Source organism: Denticeps clupeoides, chromosome 16 (genome assembly GCF_900700375.1).
Source record: "Denticeps clupeoides chromosome 16, fDenClu1.1, whole genome shotgun sequence".
Lineage (NCBI taxonomy): Eukaryota > Metazoa > Chordata > Actinopteri > Clupeiformes > Denticipitidae > Denticeps > Denticeps clupeoides.
The window spans coordinates 9,938,932-9,953,578 of record NC_041722.1 but is presented as its reverse complement, the minus strand read 5'-3'; the positions used below and the strand labels follow the sequence as shown (position 1 = coordinate 9,953,578).

At 46.3% G+C, this 14,647-nt stretch overlaps 1 protein-coding gene across 1 annotated transcript in view; it reads right to left on the bottom strand.

The window, feature by feature from the left end:
• The window catches only part of fto (FTO alpha-ketoglutarate dependent dioxygenase), a 55,654-nt gene that overhangs the window by 25,270 nt on the left and 15,737 nt on the right, over positions 1-14,647 (bottom strand). Inside the window, exons 2-6 of the mRNA XM_028956310.1 lie at positions 12,142-12,219; positions 10,264-11,038; positions 7,366-7,692; positions 5,281-5,360; positions 4,725-4,868 (exon numbers count right to left, since the gene is read on the bottom strand). Of these exons, the coding sequence (XP_028812143.1) occupies positions 4,725-4,868; positions 5,281-5,360; positions 7,366-7,692; positions 10,264-11,038; positions 12,142-12,219 (1,404 nt within the window). The remainder of the gene's footprint in view (positions 1-4,724; positions 4,869-5,280; positions 5,361-7,365; positions 7,693-10,263; positions 11,039-12,141; positions 12,220-14,647) is intronic.

The window sequence follows — 14,647 nt, the reverse complement described above, 5'->3', positions numbered from 1 at the left end:
CTCACCTCACAGCCTCCCTCCCTCCTTCGGGGGAATGACAGTTTACACTACAGAGCTGCTCACCTTTTCTCCTTTGGGGATTTTTTTTTCTGTGTTTGCTCTTTTGAAGTGCTGATTTAATCCTCATAAGGATGCTTAATGTAGCCAAGTGTGTGTGTGTGTGTGTGTGTGTGTACATTTTGTGTGTTTCTGCTTGTGTACTTGCAGGTGTGTGTCTGAGATTGCCCAAATGCAAATAAGAGCGACTCCAAACTTCGCTCCCCCCTCTTCAAAAATCCAACAAAGAAGTGTTCCTAAACCTCTTTCTGAAACAATACACCCCCGTTTTCTACGCGTTGTAGACAACAGCAGAACACACACTGTAGGAGGATACAAAAAAACTGAAGCATATGAAACACAGACATAACACTCTCGCTATTGTCGCTTTCAAGAACACACCTTCCTTCCCTGTAATGTGCTTCTGTTCACAAACAGCTGAATCTCAACTGTAATCGTAACACTAAGAAATATGTCACTATAGACTACATTAACCCTGTACGATAAATGGCATCCGCATCAGATATTATAGATATGCCATAGTCAAATGCCAAAACCCGTACAGTTGGTGGAGCCAATAAATTTTATGCAGGAGACAAAACTAACAAAGATCACTATTTTGCATAAATAAATACCAGTAAAAATCAAAAAGCTTTAAAATATGATGCCTTTATTTTGAAACCTATGAAGCATGCATCAAACACAGAAGAAAATATGTCACAATGCAAAAAAAGCAGGAAAAAAAATTCCCCCATCCCAAAACAATCCTTGAATTAAAATAGTATGTAGCCAAAAAAAGGCCAGGGTGACACAACGAAATGTGTCCTCTGCTTTTAACCATCACCCTTGGTGAGCAGTGGGCAGCCATGACAGGCGCCCGGGGAGCAGTGTGTGGGGACGGTGCTTTGCTCGAACTGGCAACCTTCTGACTACGGGGCCACTTCCTTAACCGCTAGGCCACTATTGCCCCAAGATGCTTAATAGCCAATGCTTAATTTTTTTTTTACATTTTTACAGCATGCAATATCATGATTATTTCTACAGCTTTAAGGAAAAAACATCACTTCCAAATAACTGCCATGCAGTTTCCTTGTCCCATTACTCATTGAATGTCAACACCAACACATCTTCTTCAACTTGATCATATCATAAGTTCACCAAACAAGAATAACTGCATTTCTTGACTGCTGAAGAATGTTTATTAAATTATATACTACTAGGTATAATACAGTGTTTAGCAGTATTGTACTTTTTTTTAAAACCAGTTTCTGCTAGTTTCACTCAAATGTGATCAGAAAATATAGGTCATGTTATATATTTTTTTATACACCGTCACAAGCCCATTAATAACTGAAAGACGACTTTTTTTTTTCCTAGAGCTATATATTTCATTACTAAGTAATCAGAAAAGATGTAAGTGAATGGCAGGTATTGACTCAATGGGATGTGATCGTAGGCTCTGGGAGATCTGTGCTCACAAGGGGACACTACATGGGCTTAAGCGCAGCAAACACCCACTCTGCCTCTGCCCCCTGTCAACACACACATCAAAGCAATGCTGGGCATTGTGTCGCCTTTAAACCTACACCAGTCCGCCACCATGGCACAATAAAGCCGCCGACGTCCAAACGCTGGGTGTCATCTCCATATCCCTCCCTCCCCATTTCCCCGCGCTCTGGTTGTCCATCTGTCCTTTACTGGGAGAACACAGGCTGAGGGGTTGAGCTTTGAGCCAACAAGGATGCCGCGCCCCGCAGAGTGGCCCTTTGGCGGCCATGAAAGCAGGCCACCGCGCGGATGGCATTTGGAGCAAGCGTCGCCTGGTGAGAGTCACAGAGAGCAGAGGGTGACTAAATGCCACCTGTCCAGGTGAGGACCGAGAGAGAGTGCCGCTTCGATTGCTCTCCCTTTTTCCCCCTCTCCCTCCATTGGACTGGAGCCCCCGTGGTGCCGCCTGTCATCTCACCAGGTGACGGACGTGCTAACTGCACATTAGCCCAGGCGTTGACTGTGTGTTCGCCGCGGCGACCCCGGAGTCAAAGTGAAGTAGCCCCCTTTGGATTTAATGAGGCGAGATTTTTCCACACCGCACAGTATTCCCACGAGCAGCTTCAATCAATTTCCGCCCCGGCCCCCGAGGTGGGTGCAGATGAGTGTCCGATCGATTGCAGCCTGCCTTTACTGTTTACCCCCCCACATGCCCTGCGAGTGGAGCGCGCACACACACACACACACACACACACACACACACACTCACACCTTCACAACCTTCCGGCCAGACACACACACAATCTTATCGCTTTCTATCCAAACGGCGAGTGGTATCTCCGTCCTCCTGACCCCTCTCTCACACACAACCGGCGTGAAGAGCCTTCTCTCGCTCTCCCTAGACGACAACGCGTGGAGCGGATTGCTAGCATCTGTGTTTGTTTGAGTGCGCGAGTGTGCGCTCCCTCCGAAACATGTGGAAGTGGATGCGTGTCCCCACCCTCAGATATTTACAGTGCATTGACAGGCTTCATTACGGGGGTCCCTCTGGAGGTTCTGTCACAGGCCCACCTGGGAAGTGACACCGTGGCTTTAAATGAGACAAGACGTCTTCGTTCTCCATTAGCATTTCAAAGCCTCTGCTAGCATCACCTCGCCCCCATTAGCCATGCCAGCCTCGCAAGGCCCACATATGACAACTACAGAGCAACGAGAAACCAAAACAGGCACTGCGAAAACATAGCTTCGTGCTTTATTGCTGACGTCTTTTTTTTGCTCTTGAGAAGGCGAGACTGCCCTGAAAATAAGCGCTAGGTTAGCTAGCCCCCTTTTGGCTGCCGAATCCTGTACAGCAGGCACCACGTCTACCTGCCCAACAGACTGTTTAGCCATTTTTCGCATCTCCTTAAAGTCCAAAAGGTGCTGGTCAGGTCAGCGTACCGCCGCATGTTTGCCTTTCGGTAGAACATGTCAAACATGACCCGCGTGGTGCGTTAAGGCTGATGCAGAAACTGGGCTGAAATAGTAAATATATAAATAAATACAAAAAAAACACACGCAGCTATACATCATTTAAACGTTGGTTTGCCCCTCGTGGCTAACTTCAAACAAATAGTTCAATCGATCATCATAGCAGTGTGGGGAGGCGGCCACCTCCTTAGAGCACTGCTCTGGCCTTTTATAAATAGTGTTCTGCTTTTTTTTTTAACAAATGGCCCCACTGCCGTTGCGGACGAGGAGGAATTCTGTGGAGAGCGAGTGCGGCTCCGGGAATACGGGAATAGAGGTGCTCTCGGACACCGGCATTGTTTTCTCGACTCTGAATAATTAATGGCAGATCCAACCTTTAAACAACCTCGGCGGAGGCTCATCTGTCATGGCGTCTGCTGCGGCAAACCAGAACCCCCCCCGCACAAACGAACGAACACAGGCACAAGCTCACGGGGGCCTTACGGGCAACTTAGCACCGGGGCTACCTGAAAGAGGTGACGGCTATTTCAACTGTTCAGCCCCTGGCAGCCATAGGGCAATGAGGGGGGCTGAGTCCTTTAAAGGGTCGATGATTGTTCAGCCTGAACGAGGTCGCAGACCAGCCTTTAAATAAAGTGCCATGTGGGAGAGTGGGTGTATTAAAGCTTACTGTTCCAGAGTACATGATGTTTATAGGATAATACATTCATGAAAAAAGAGCGCTTGTAGCATAGGCAGCAAGTGAACACTTTGTCCTTGAAGTTGACGTGTCGGAAGCAGAAAAATAGGCAAGGATTTAAGACACTTTGGGATACAAGACTCAAGCTCTGGTTTGCTTAATGTCCCTGGTATGCAGTGGTCAGGAGATGAAAGTGAAAAAAAGTGGAAGTGAAGTGATTGTCATTGTGATCCACAGCACATGTGCACACAACGAAATGTGTCATCTGCATTTAACCCATTGCCCTTGGTGAGCAGTGGGCAGCCATGACAGGTGCCCGGGGAGCAGTGTGTGGGGACGGTGCTTTGCTCAGTGGCACCTCAGTGGCACCTTGGCGGATCGGGATTCGAACCTTCTGATTACGGGGCCGCTTCCCTAACTGCTAGGCAACCACTGCCAAGATGCCCCAGATGACAAGGTTCATGGAGCAAAGGCTCGTCTGTGTTGTATGATCCAAAAGAGCTTTGTATCACATTTTTTTTTGGGGGGGAATGCCCATGCTGACCTATGTTCACCACCAGAAGCTCCTGCAATGCATCATTTATCTGGGAAAGACAGGTACCAGGATGGGATGAAAGCAAGTCGGTGGAGGCAGTGTCATGGTTTGGGCAATGTGCTGCTGGAAAAACCTTAGTTCTTATGATGTTACCTACCTAAACACTGTTGCTGAGCAAATAAACCCCTTCATGAAAACAGTATTCCTGGTTCATTATTTGTTTTGAAGAACACAGCAATGAGCTTAAAGTGTTGATTTGGCCTCCAAAGCCTCCAGCTATCAATCCAATTGAGCATTTGTGGGATGTTCGGGAAAAACAAGACTGAACCATGGAGGCACCACCACACAACTTACAGGACTTTCAGGATCTGACTATTCTAGGATCTGTCTATTGCCCATGCCTTGACAGGTCAGCAATTTTCTGGCATTATAATGATCTTTGTATTTGCACCACAAAAGAGCATGTATCACCCTATGGAGCCATTTAAGCACATACAAAACCTCACACAAACAGACCTCGTTGTGGATCTCCTCGCAGTTCTGCAGGGTGACGGGCTGTAGGGATCGCAGGCTCTTCACGCCTGTTTCAGGGTCCATGTGCAGGTTGGCCAGCGCCTCAGTACAACGCTTCTTTATGTAGTCCAGGGTGCCTGCTGAGCACTGAGGAGACAGATAGAGAAACAGCACAACTTTTACCCACCACACAACAGAGGGCAGGCAGAACTACAGATGAGCAAAGAGTCAGACAGGCAGGCACGCAGGCAGAAAGGAAGAAAGAGAAGAAGGGTAGGGAGGTGGCCAACCAGAATGTCAGACAGACAGTGAAAAGGTGGAAAGACAGGCTGGGAAGCAGGCAGAGAGATGTACATACAGGCAAAAAGCTTCATTATTTTCAGAACTCTTTCTTTTTCAATAGCTTCACTGAAGTCAAGCCCGTGCATTGCCATGCGCTGCTGCAGGCTCCAGCAACCATGCATGTGTGTATGTTTGTGTGCATACGTGTGTGTGTGTGTGTGTGTGTGTGTGTGTGTGCGTGTGCGTAAGAGCAAGGGGCCTTGTGACAATAGCTCACCTGAGCCACTCTGTGTGTAGAACTGAAACGAGCCGTGTCCCCAGCCAGAACACAATGCTGGTGTGTCCGGTTCAGATCATCTACAGAGACATTAACACACACACACCGCCTAAAGCACTGGCATCATTCCAAAACAATGAAACAATATTTGATATTTCCACATGTAATGTTTGATCAGTTTAAAAGGTGATGAGGGTGTCACCTTTGTGCTATATGCATGTGTGCAATCGTCACTGATCTTAAAAACATTTCACAAATGAGTATTTGTTTCACAAACATTATTTATATAGTGACGACAAAGCTATTAATCAATGAACCCCAACGTGAAAAGACAAGAGTTGGGCCTAAGCCTTATGCAAACTGTTACTCTGATCTTGCGGTTTTGTGGCTTTTATGGAGGTTCCTTTAAACGGGGAAGGACAAGGTCAACAATGAATAAAAAAAAAAGAGCCAGCATGACAAAACCAAACCCTTTTGTGAACGTTTTCCTTTATTTGATAGAACCCATGCCCCAGGGAAGATTATTCTTTCCTGCAGCATTAGCACCATTAAAATAAAGACACAATAAGGCATCATCTTCCTCAATGCGAGCGGTATGAAGCACAAGACAGACGAAAGCCTGTAATATTTGTCTTGATTTGCCCCCCATCTGGGTGTCCTTTCCTGGATGCAGGCTTTTAAATATATTGGGCCAAATCTCAGTCAGGCCCCTTATGCATTTGAATTCTGGAAATCTTATTACCAAATAGGTCTGGTGTCAGACTTGCATTGTTCTTATTTAACCACTAAAATTCCACTTAGCCAAGAAAATAACAGTGATTCAATTTGCACTCGCGCGCACCGGCATTAGCAGCTCAAAGGGCAGCACTGTGACAAATGGCTTTTAAAGAAATTATGGGGGATGCTGACAGATATTGCTGCCTTTTTCTTAATTCAAAAACCACAGAGCCAGGATCATGTGGCAAAATAAAAATTTGATCTCTTGCTATCTGTTAGTGGAACGCCTTTATTGAACTAGGCACAGAATACGTTAATTTATTTCAAACACAGGCTCCGTTTTCTGTAGATTTGCAGTGATGCAGCGAACTGTCACAATATGGGCTCATGAGTGTTGGCATGAGTGTTCAGTTTCAGACTTTTAAGATAAATTCTTATTGGTAGGTCCAATTAGAAAGCCATCCATAACCGTTTAGCTCCTCGCTGCGTTCTCTGAGCTGAAAATGACAGTCCTCTGCCGTAAATCATCCCATACTAAGAGGAAGTGGACCCCTGCTTGTGTTTTCTGAAACTTTTCTGTCAGGCAGAAAGAAGTATACAACAGTGAGTAGTGAATCAGGGAGTGGGACAGGACACTTCACAGAACTTATGTTCTAAACAGATGAACATGTCCGGTGAGAAAGCGAGCGTGCATGTGTGTGTACCTGTCAGCGGCAGCGGAAAAAGAAGAAAGCCAGTCGGTCATGGTAGTATACGATAAATGGTGGTCATAAAGTGTGTCCTTACTGAGGTCAGCGAACATACGCTTGGTTGCAACAGGCCCAGATCAGACCAGCAGGGGTGAGAGTGGGGAAGACCACGGAACACGTGAACCCAGAACGCATCCGCTGGATCCATCAGAATAAAGGGCTGATTTACGTCAGTGGTCCCCGCCAGACGCCGGCAGGTCATACTACTTCATAAAACAGCATTTGGATTTCTTAACCTCTCTAATGCTGGCCGATTTCATGGGACCTTAAGCCTGCATGTGCAGGCAGACTGCTGGCTGGGGAATACCTGCCGTCCCGCTCCGGGGCCGGAGCTGCACACCTGGATGAAAGGGGAGAAGCCGAGCAGTGCGTCTGCCGGCCCTGGGGGGAGAGTAATGCCCGCCTAAAACAGATCAATGTTGGGGGAGGCAACAGCAGGGGCTTTTATCTCACCGAGGTAATGGAGTGTAACTGTTTCCGTGTGTAAGTTATATATTCTAACATGGGAAAGTGTGTGTGTGTGTGTGTGTGTGTGTTCGTCTGAGTGTGAAAGTGTACGTGCATGTGCGGGTAAAGTAAACATCGCTGCTGTGTGTTATGCTGGTGGCTTTTCCATTACCTGTCATGTAGTAGCAGTCTCCGGACTGTAGGGGCAAGGTGAGGCCGGGCGTGTGGATGTCCCAGGCCACCTTCAGGCCGACCCTCCAGCAGGCCCTCTCCCCATTTCCTGCTTCGCCCGCGTCCGCTGCCTCGCCGGCGTCGCCAGAGCCAGTGGCCGTGGATGATTCTCCTTCCCCAGACTCTCCTTCACCGGAGTCCCCTTCACCCTGGTCTCCGCCCTCAGCGCCACTGCCAGACGGACCAGCACCACTTGTTTCCCCGACAGGGGCGACTTCGCCACCCTTTCCTGTTGTTCCAGCCTTGGTGGTGTCCCCTTCCACTGTGTCTACCAACATAAGCAAACAGTCTGACCCACGCAAAAACTCTCCAAACGGTCTCCAAAATCTGGTTTTGTTGTAAAGTAGTATGATTTTTGCGAAGTTTTCCCACAAGGAGACAGAGACAGAGTACAAGTGGAAAAAGGAGAGAGAGAAATCGATAGTGAAGTCCTCTCTGGGCTCACAGCTGGCTTTTTCTTTGCTCAGCATGGATAAATAGTAACTTCATTTCCAGCCAGCGCTTTCCGAGAGGAGCTAATGACACCGCTCCCAGAGGCCTTGCTGCAAGGACAGATCAGCCTGGCCTCTCACTGCACTGTGGACGCAGTGCATAGCAATGCCATAACCCCCAGTTTATGACCCGGGCCCCCGAACAGCAGGGAAAGGAAGAAAGAGGGAAAGCTCTTATGAAGACAGAGCAGGTGTCGTGCAGAAAAAGGCTTATGCTTAAGAACGTGTTATGGTCAGACAACTGAGTCAGAGTGCCAAAACGATCCTGCCCCAAAGGAGGGCAATAAAATTTTTTTAAAAATCTAACTGAAACACAAAAGTACAGATGCACACACGCGAGACCAGTAAAGGGAACAGAGACAGATAAAAGACAACTTTTCATAGTGATTTGTGCAAAGTGAACAGCATGTTCAGGGTAATGTGCTTCGTGTTTGAGGTTGGGGACGGGGGGGACGGGGGCGGTGAACACAAGGTGTTCGCGCTGTGAAGTTTTTGCCAGAAAAGTCTGGCACTAAGGGGTCACCTCAGCCCCCCAGAGTCACAGCTGCAGAATACCGCCACTCCGCTCTCGCAACACGCCTTTCCCCTGGGGGTCAGAGTTCAAACGACTCTGAGAAAAATCCACTAAACAGGCCCTCCCTTTCGAGACAGGTGGTTCTTTTTAAGTCAAAAGCACTAGTCAGCCATAGCCTTAAACCTGAGAGCATTGTGACGGGGAAGGCCGCTGTTCTAGCGCGATGGATGAGGTAACGATGTGGTTTGTGCGCAGGTCAGAGTTAGCATGAAACAGTGTGTCCCACCCCCTCTTTTGTCCCTCGGAAGCACAGAAATACACATCTGAATGGAACTCAGTTAATTAAAGAGGCCAAATCCGGGCAAAGCCGATGATAAAGAATCACAGCGTCTTGACTGCGCGAACGAGCAGCTATCCAAACAGCTCATTAGCCTTGACGCCAAATCGCCTCCCATCGATCATTTCAGGAGGAAATGTGTTAGATCAGATGGTGGAGATAAGAGCTGTTTGTTGAGTTTTAGCCTCTCTCTTCCTCCCTCACTCCCTCTTCCTTTTTTTTTTTAATTTCATTTTAAACTGCCTGTTTGAACATATGATCCCTCACTCATGGTGCCAGCGATAAGGCCGCCTGCAAGAGAAGAAGCAGCGATGACATTTGATAACGGCCTGACACTATCGCAGTGGCACATCTGATGGAGGGCCGCACTGGAGGCCACTTTTTTTTTGGAGATGTGGTACAGTGCCGTCAGGCACGGATCACAGAGCCATAGACACTGGATCCACTGTAATAAGCCCTGGCGATGAAGATAAATTTACACTATCAGTGAATCCCCTTGAAAGGAGTTGCTTGTTAAAGCCAAGGTTCCAAACTGTAACCCCAGCCTGATTAGAGTTCACTCAGGCCCTAAATTTAACAATGACTGTACTTACATTAATAAAAAACACTTTTTTCATTTAAGCTTGAGTCTGATTTTATGTAGAGACAGATATAGGGCCCTAATTTGAAGGCACTAAATCATAAGTCTTACTTTGGGAGGGAGTGCTCATGATTTGATAAGTGTTCATTTAAAGTAAGTGCTATGTTTTATAGGCACAAAAATAGTGAAAAGCACGAAGCACTGTCTGTTCCCCCTACGTCATTTACATAAATGTTTGTTTTATGCTGCATTCTGATGCTCGACAACTTATATTGTATGAATAAGACAAGCATTAATACAGGGCCCGTCTTTTAATATCTGTGTAGTAATTATATAGTGTTTGTTGGTGGCTCTGTTCGGCAGAACTTAAGAAGCTGAACCAATTTTTACTGAACCTTTTCTTACTTCTCCTTGAAGTTTGCTTTAGAGTAGGTAAGAATCAACTGGGGGCAGTGGTGGTTCAAATCCCGATCAGCCAATGTGACACTGAGCAAAGCACCGTCCCCAGACACTGCTCCCTGGGTGCCTGTCATAGCTGCCCTTGCTCACTAAGGGTGACGGGTTAAAAGCAGAGGACACATTTCGTTGTGTCCTTGTGTTGATTGTGTATCTTTCACTTAACCATCCCACCAGAAAATGTAAATGAAAAGGGATGTCTCAAAAAGGCCATTAAAATGGCCATGTTTGAGGATAAAATGGAAACTTCAGGCATTATGAAATTAGTTAAGCACTTTTTGGTTAACCAGAGTGATACCAGAAGCTTGATAGAAGACTTTGTTTCATAGTGAATCCCTAAACCAGTAGCTTGGTAGTACATCAAAGTGAAAGAGCACAGAAATGCTGAAGACGAAAAGGAAGTTTTCTGTTAAGCTTTATTGTGTCATCCCTCACACTATATGACAATATCCACTACCCACCTTTTTCACTAGGGCAGCTGTAGCTGTACACAGCCACAGGGGAGAGGGGCACCAGATTCTCGTCATGGTGCCAACCCACCGCCATCTTGCCCATGCCGTAGTAGGGTTCTTCCTTCAGTTGGCTCATGGAGGTGGGATCCATGTAATTGAGCAGGGTGATGTTGAAGCTGATGGGTCCAGGTGGGGGTTTGTGTGGTGGAGAGGAGACTGAGTGAGAGCAGCCCTGCCCAGTGTCCAGATCCCCCTCTTCTTCTTCTTTCTCCATCTCTTCGTCCTCTTTTTTTCTCTCCTCCCCCTGCTCCTTTCCACAAATACTGACCTTCACCTCTTCCTTAGGCTGCTCCTGGATCTCTCTTTCTATCTCTCTGTTCTTGCTTTCTTTCCCTTCCCTGTGTTTACAGTCTCTGTCTCCAGCTCTGGCATGCTGGATATCCTGGCAGAAGAAGCTGTTGAGCTCCCAGAGTGCCCTGCAAGCGTCACTGAGGTCGGGGTCACAGCAGGCCACCGTGTTGGCCTGACCCGACTCCTCCACTTCCTTGCTGTGCCAGGGAATAGCAAAAAGCCGGGTGTCCAGGTAGCGGTAGGTGCATCCCGGCTGACCAAGCAGAGCCCGAGAGACGCTGGTGAAGACATCGCGGTCGCGCACGCGCACCAGGTCCCTCAGCAGGCAGCCGCGGCGCCGCAGCGTGAACAGAGCTGACTGCACGCGCTCATGGAGGCTCTGGGGCAGGGCGCTGGAGGGGCGCAAAGCCAGTCCAGAGTAACTGCTTTCCCACTGCAGGAGACACATATGATCCTAAACTCTGAGGGAATGTTAACCATACATAAAAAAAACAAGTTCAAGTTCATCAAATAGCCAGGCCGTTTTTTATATATATTTTTTATAATATTCACATGTAATTATTGCAGTACAAATTTGACTGAAGATACTTCCTTGTTTCCTAAGAACAGTGTTTGACTGGTGCTTGTTTAATGATGTATTTGTTCTTTGCACTGCTTCTTGTGCTTAACAGTGTGAATACACCAAAATGTGTATACAATTCCTGATATATCAAGATTTTTACATTCCAAAAACTCAAATATACTGTAAATTGATAGATAAAGTTCCCCTATTATGAAATTTTCACTTTGTGAGATTATTTAACATTAATACTAGTTCCCTTGGTCTGTCTATGGTCCTGTAGTGGGTAGAAATGGCATTAGGTGTAAAGAGTGCTTCGGTCATTCTGCTTCACGTTCAGCGAGCAGCTCAGACAGTTAGATCTGGAATGTCTCCCCTTATGTAATCATAAAGGGAATGGTTACCTCCCCTTTCTCATGCTTTGCCCTCCCAGAGACTTTCCCTCACCTTAAAAAGGGCCGTCATGGCTTCCAAACATGCAAAGTACTTTGAGACTCATCACGCAAGACTCTGAACAACCATTTTTTGGGGGAAAAACGCAGACCTGTGGTTGGTGAATGGTCGTTTCCGCTCGTTCTTTATGCTATTTAGGGTTTGTAATTTCTCATTTCACCTATTGCAAATGTATTTTTTTTGCATGTAAAAGAGATTGGCCTATTGCAGGTATGATGGCCCAACAAGTTATAAAGAATGGTATTATTTTGTACTATGCGAGGACTTGGCAAGTAATATTTTACACATAGTATGCAATCCCAACTTAACAAGAACACTGATAAAATACACAGTTTCCCTCCTTCACAATGAATGTGAAGGACCTCAACACAGCGAGCCACATCATATTCAGTAGCATCACTCCATAAATCATGAATAAGCCGTTCTTTACATCAAGCTGCCATAAATAACACTCTTAGACTAGCCTCTTCGTTGTCTTTAGCCCTCAAGGAGCATCCCCTCAGGCCCAGGCGGGTCCCACTCACCAGCTGCTGGAAGCCGGGGTCTGACGGGGAGAGGAACGGGATCCTCTGGTCCCCCAGTTCCTGCAGGAGCCTGCGCCTCTAGGGGGAGAGAACAGACAAGTGCCCGGTCAGACCACACACCCAACACTGTCCAACGCACACCACAAAGACCTTCAGCGGACTACTGGGCACATCTGGAAGATGACTGGATGTACGTGTTCAAGTTCATTATTATATATTAGATGTATGACAATTTAGCACAGATATAGAGCTAGAATAACGTGGATAAATCTGCTCACGTAAAATAAAACTCAGCGTGTGAGCGGTGCACTTTTCTCTTGATAAGAAATGGCTATTCCACAATCCTCTTCATTGCGGTCTCACATTTTTATGCTTTCTGAAGCCAGCAGAAGGGTTCCTCGGAACCTTATAAAAGATGCCCTGTGCCGTACTTAGCCGTTCCAATAAAACGCAACCTGGTAGAGAGATCAAAGCGCCTTTCATTGGCCCACATTCCATTCCGACCTGTAAATCCCGCGGCAACCAGTGTAAAACCGTGATACCCAAATAAATTTCACAAGTGCACACTGCCCCCCTTTAACACCCCCACTGACCCCCGCCCCGAGCCCCCGCTCTTTTCCATTTGTTCCCCACAGGTGCAGGGCCGCGCGGTCCAGGTTGCGACGGGGAAGGCCGACCCCCATCCGGGCCTTGAGCAGCGTGGGTAACAGCACGCCTGCCGATCCCCCTACTGGCGCTCAGCGCAGCAGAGCGACGTTAAAGCCGAACAGGCCTCGTATATATTCCCAGACATTTACTGCGCGGCTCTCATATTTCTGCGAGGCCTAATAACGCCAGTGATCTCATCTGGGAGTCTTTTATTTTGGTTTTACCCCCCCCAGTTTTTTACAGAGAGGGAGAGTGCGAGTCCTGCCAAATTTTGCCGTGACATTCCAGTGAAGTAAATTTCCTGATAATAAGATTAGAGCAAGGTGTGACGAGGCCACATCCTTGCTTGCGAGGGTTATTCCAATACAAAACTTTTAGGGACCGCAAAGCTGCCATAAAGGCCGGAATAAAGCAGCACCTGCTTCGAGTTCTCTTTGAGATGCAGCATCCTGCCTTTCCGAGCCTTTCCTCTCCGAGCAGCGGAAACAAAGAGGAAGAATGAGGCCTCAGACAGCTGAAATCAACAAAACAAAATAACATGCAGTATTCATGGCCAGCTGAGGAGAGAGGGAAGAAGCCCTGACAGCCCCACGCACACTCATTGTGGGTGTCAAATTCGCACTCATGACAGAAAGTCAGGATATTAAACCAGACTCGGGGGCAGTGGATGAGCAAGTCTATGTGTGTGTGTTAGTATGATATCACCAACTCTGTCTGACAACAAATGCTCAGCAGTTCTGATATACTCTTTCTCCGTCTCTCTCTCTCTCTCACACACACACACACACACACACACACACACACACAGCTGGGCCGGATAGCACAGTGCCTGAGCACACCAGCGGCCTGTCACGCACATGTCAAATACATCAAGCCGCTCACAAATTCCAGTGAAAACAGGAGACAGACCCGGCTCTCCGTAGCAGACGGGCTGCAGCCATATCACAGGCAGCCGCTCAGAGCAAAACAACACGGCGGCGGAGACAACCTGCCGCAAAAATAACAGGATTTACCATCGGATAATCATAAACATGTCCGATTACAGCCGCGCCACCCACCCCAAAAACCTGCCCTTATCTCGTCTTGTTATTATTATTATTTTTCATCTGCTAAATCTTTCACTGCTGACAGGATTATATGGTTTAGAGGACAGTTTATCACATATAGCATATTGGATATAATAACACTTAAGTGGGTCGATGTTGATGCAGTATCAATCAAAGGGTATTTTTCTGTGATGCTTTACGACCACTTCGTAGCAGATTGATGTAAGGCCTTCGGGTCACCATAACTCAAAGCCAGGCCAGAAGAACACATGCCTGGGTGAATGGTGCCTGGAGATGGTCATAGTCACCAACAGAACCAACTGCTGTCTTGTTTGCATTGTCTGTGATTAGATTAATTTAAAATATATATATATATATATATATATATATATATATATATATATATATATATATATATATATATATATATATATATATATATATATATATATATATATATATATATATATATATATATATATATATATATATATATATATATATATATATATACACACACAAAAAAATTCTGTCCCAAGACTGAATGAAAATTAATTAAATTGGTTAAATCTTGAGTGCTGGCATTGCCCCCTGTCGATTATGTGAAAATGGCATTAAACGGCTCGATTCATTGATCACACATTAATAAAATGATTGCAATTAATATTTAGGGGAAAAACAGTCATGTGACAGTTCATGAATAACAGAAACCAAAGCAATTTTATGATCAACATGTTTTCATTATTACCCAAATATTATGGCATTATATGGCATTATGCCATTCAGATGGGTGACTATATAAATGGTTATGT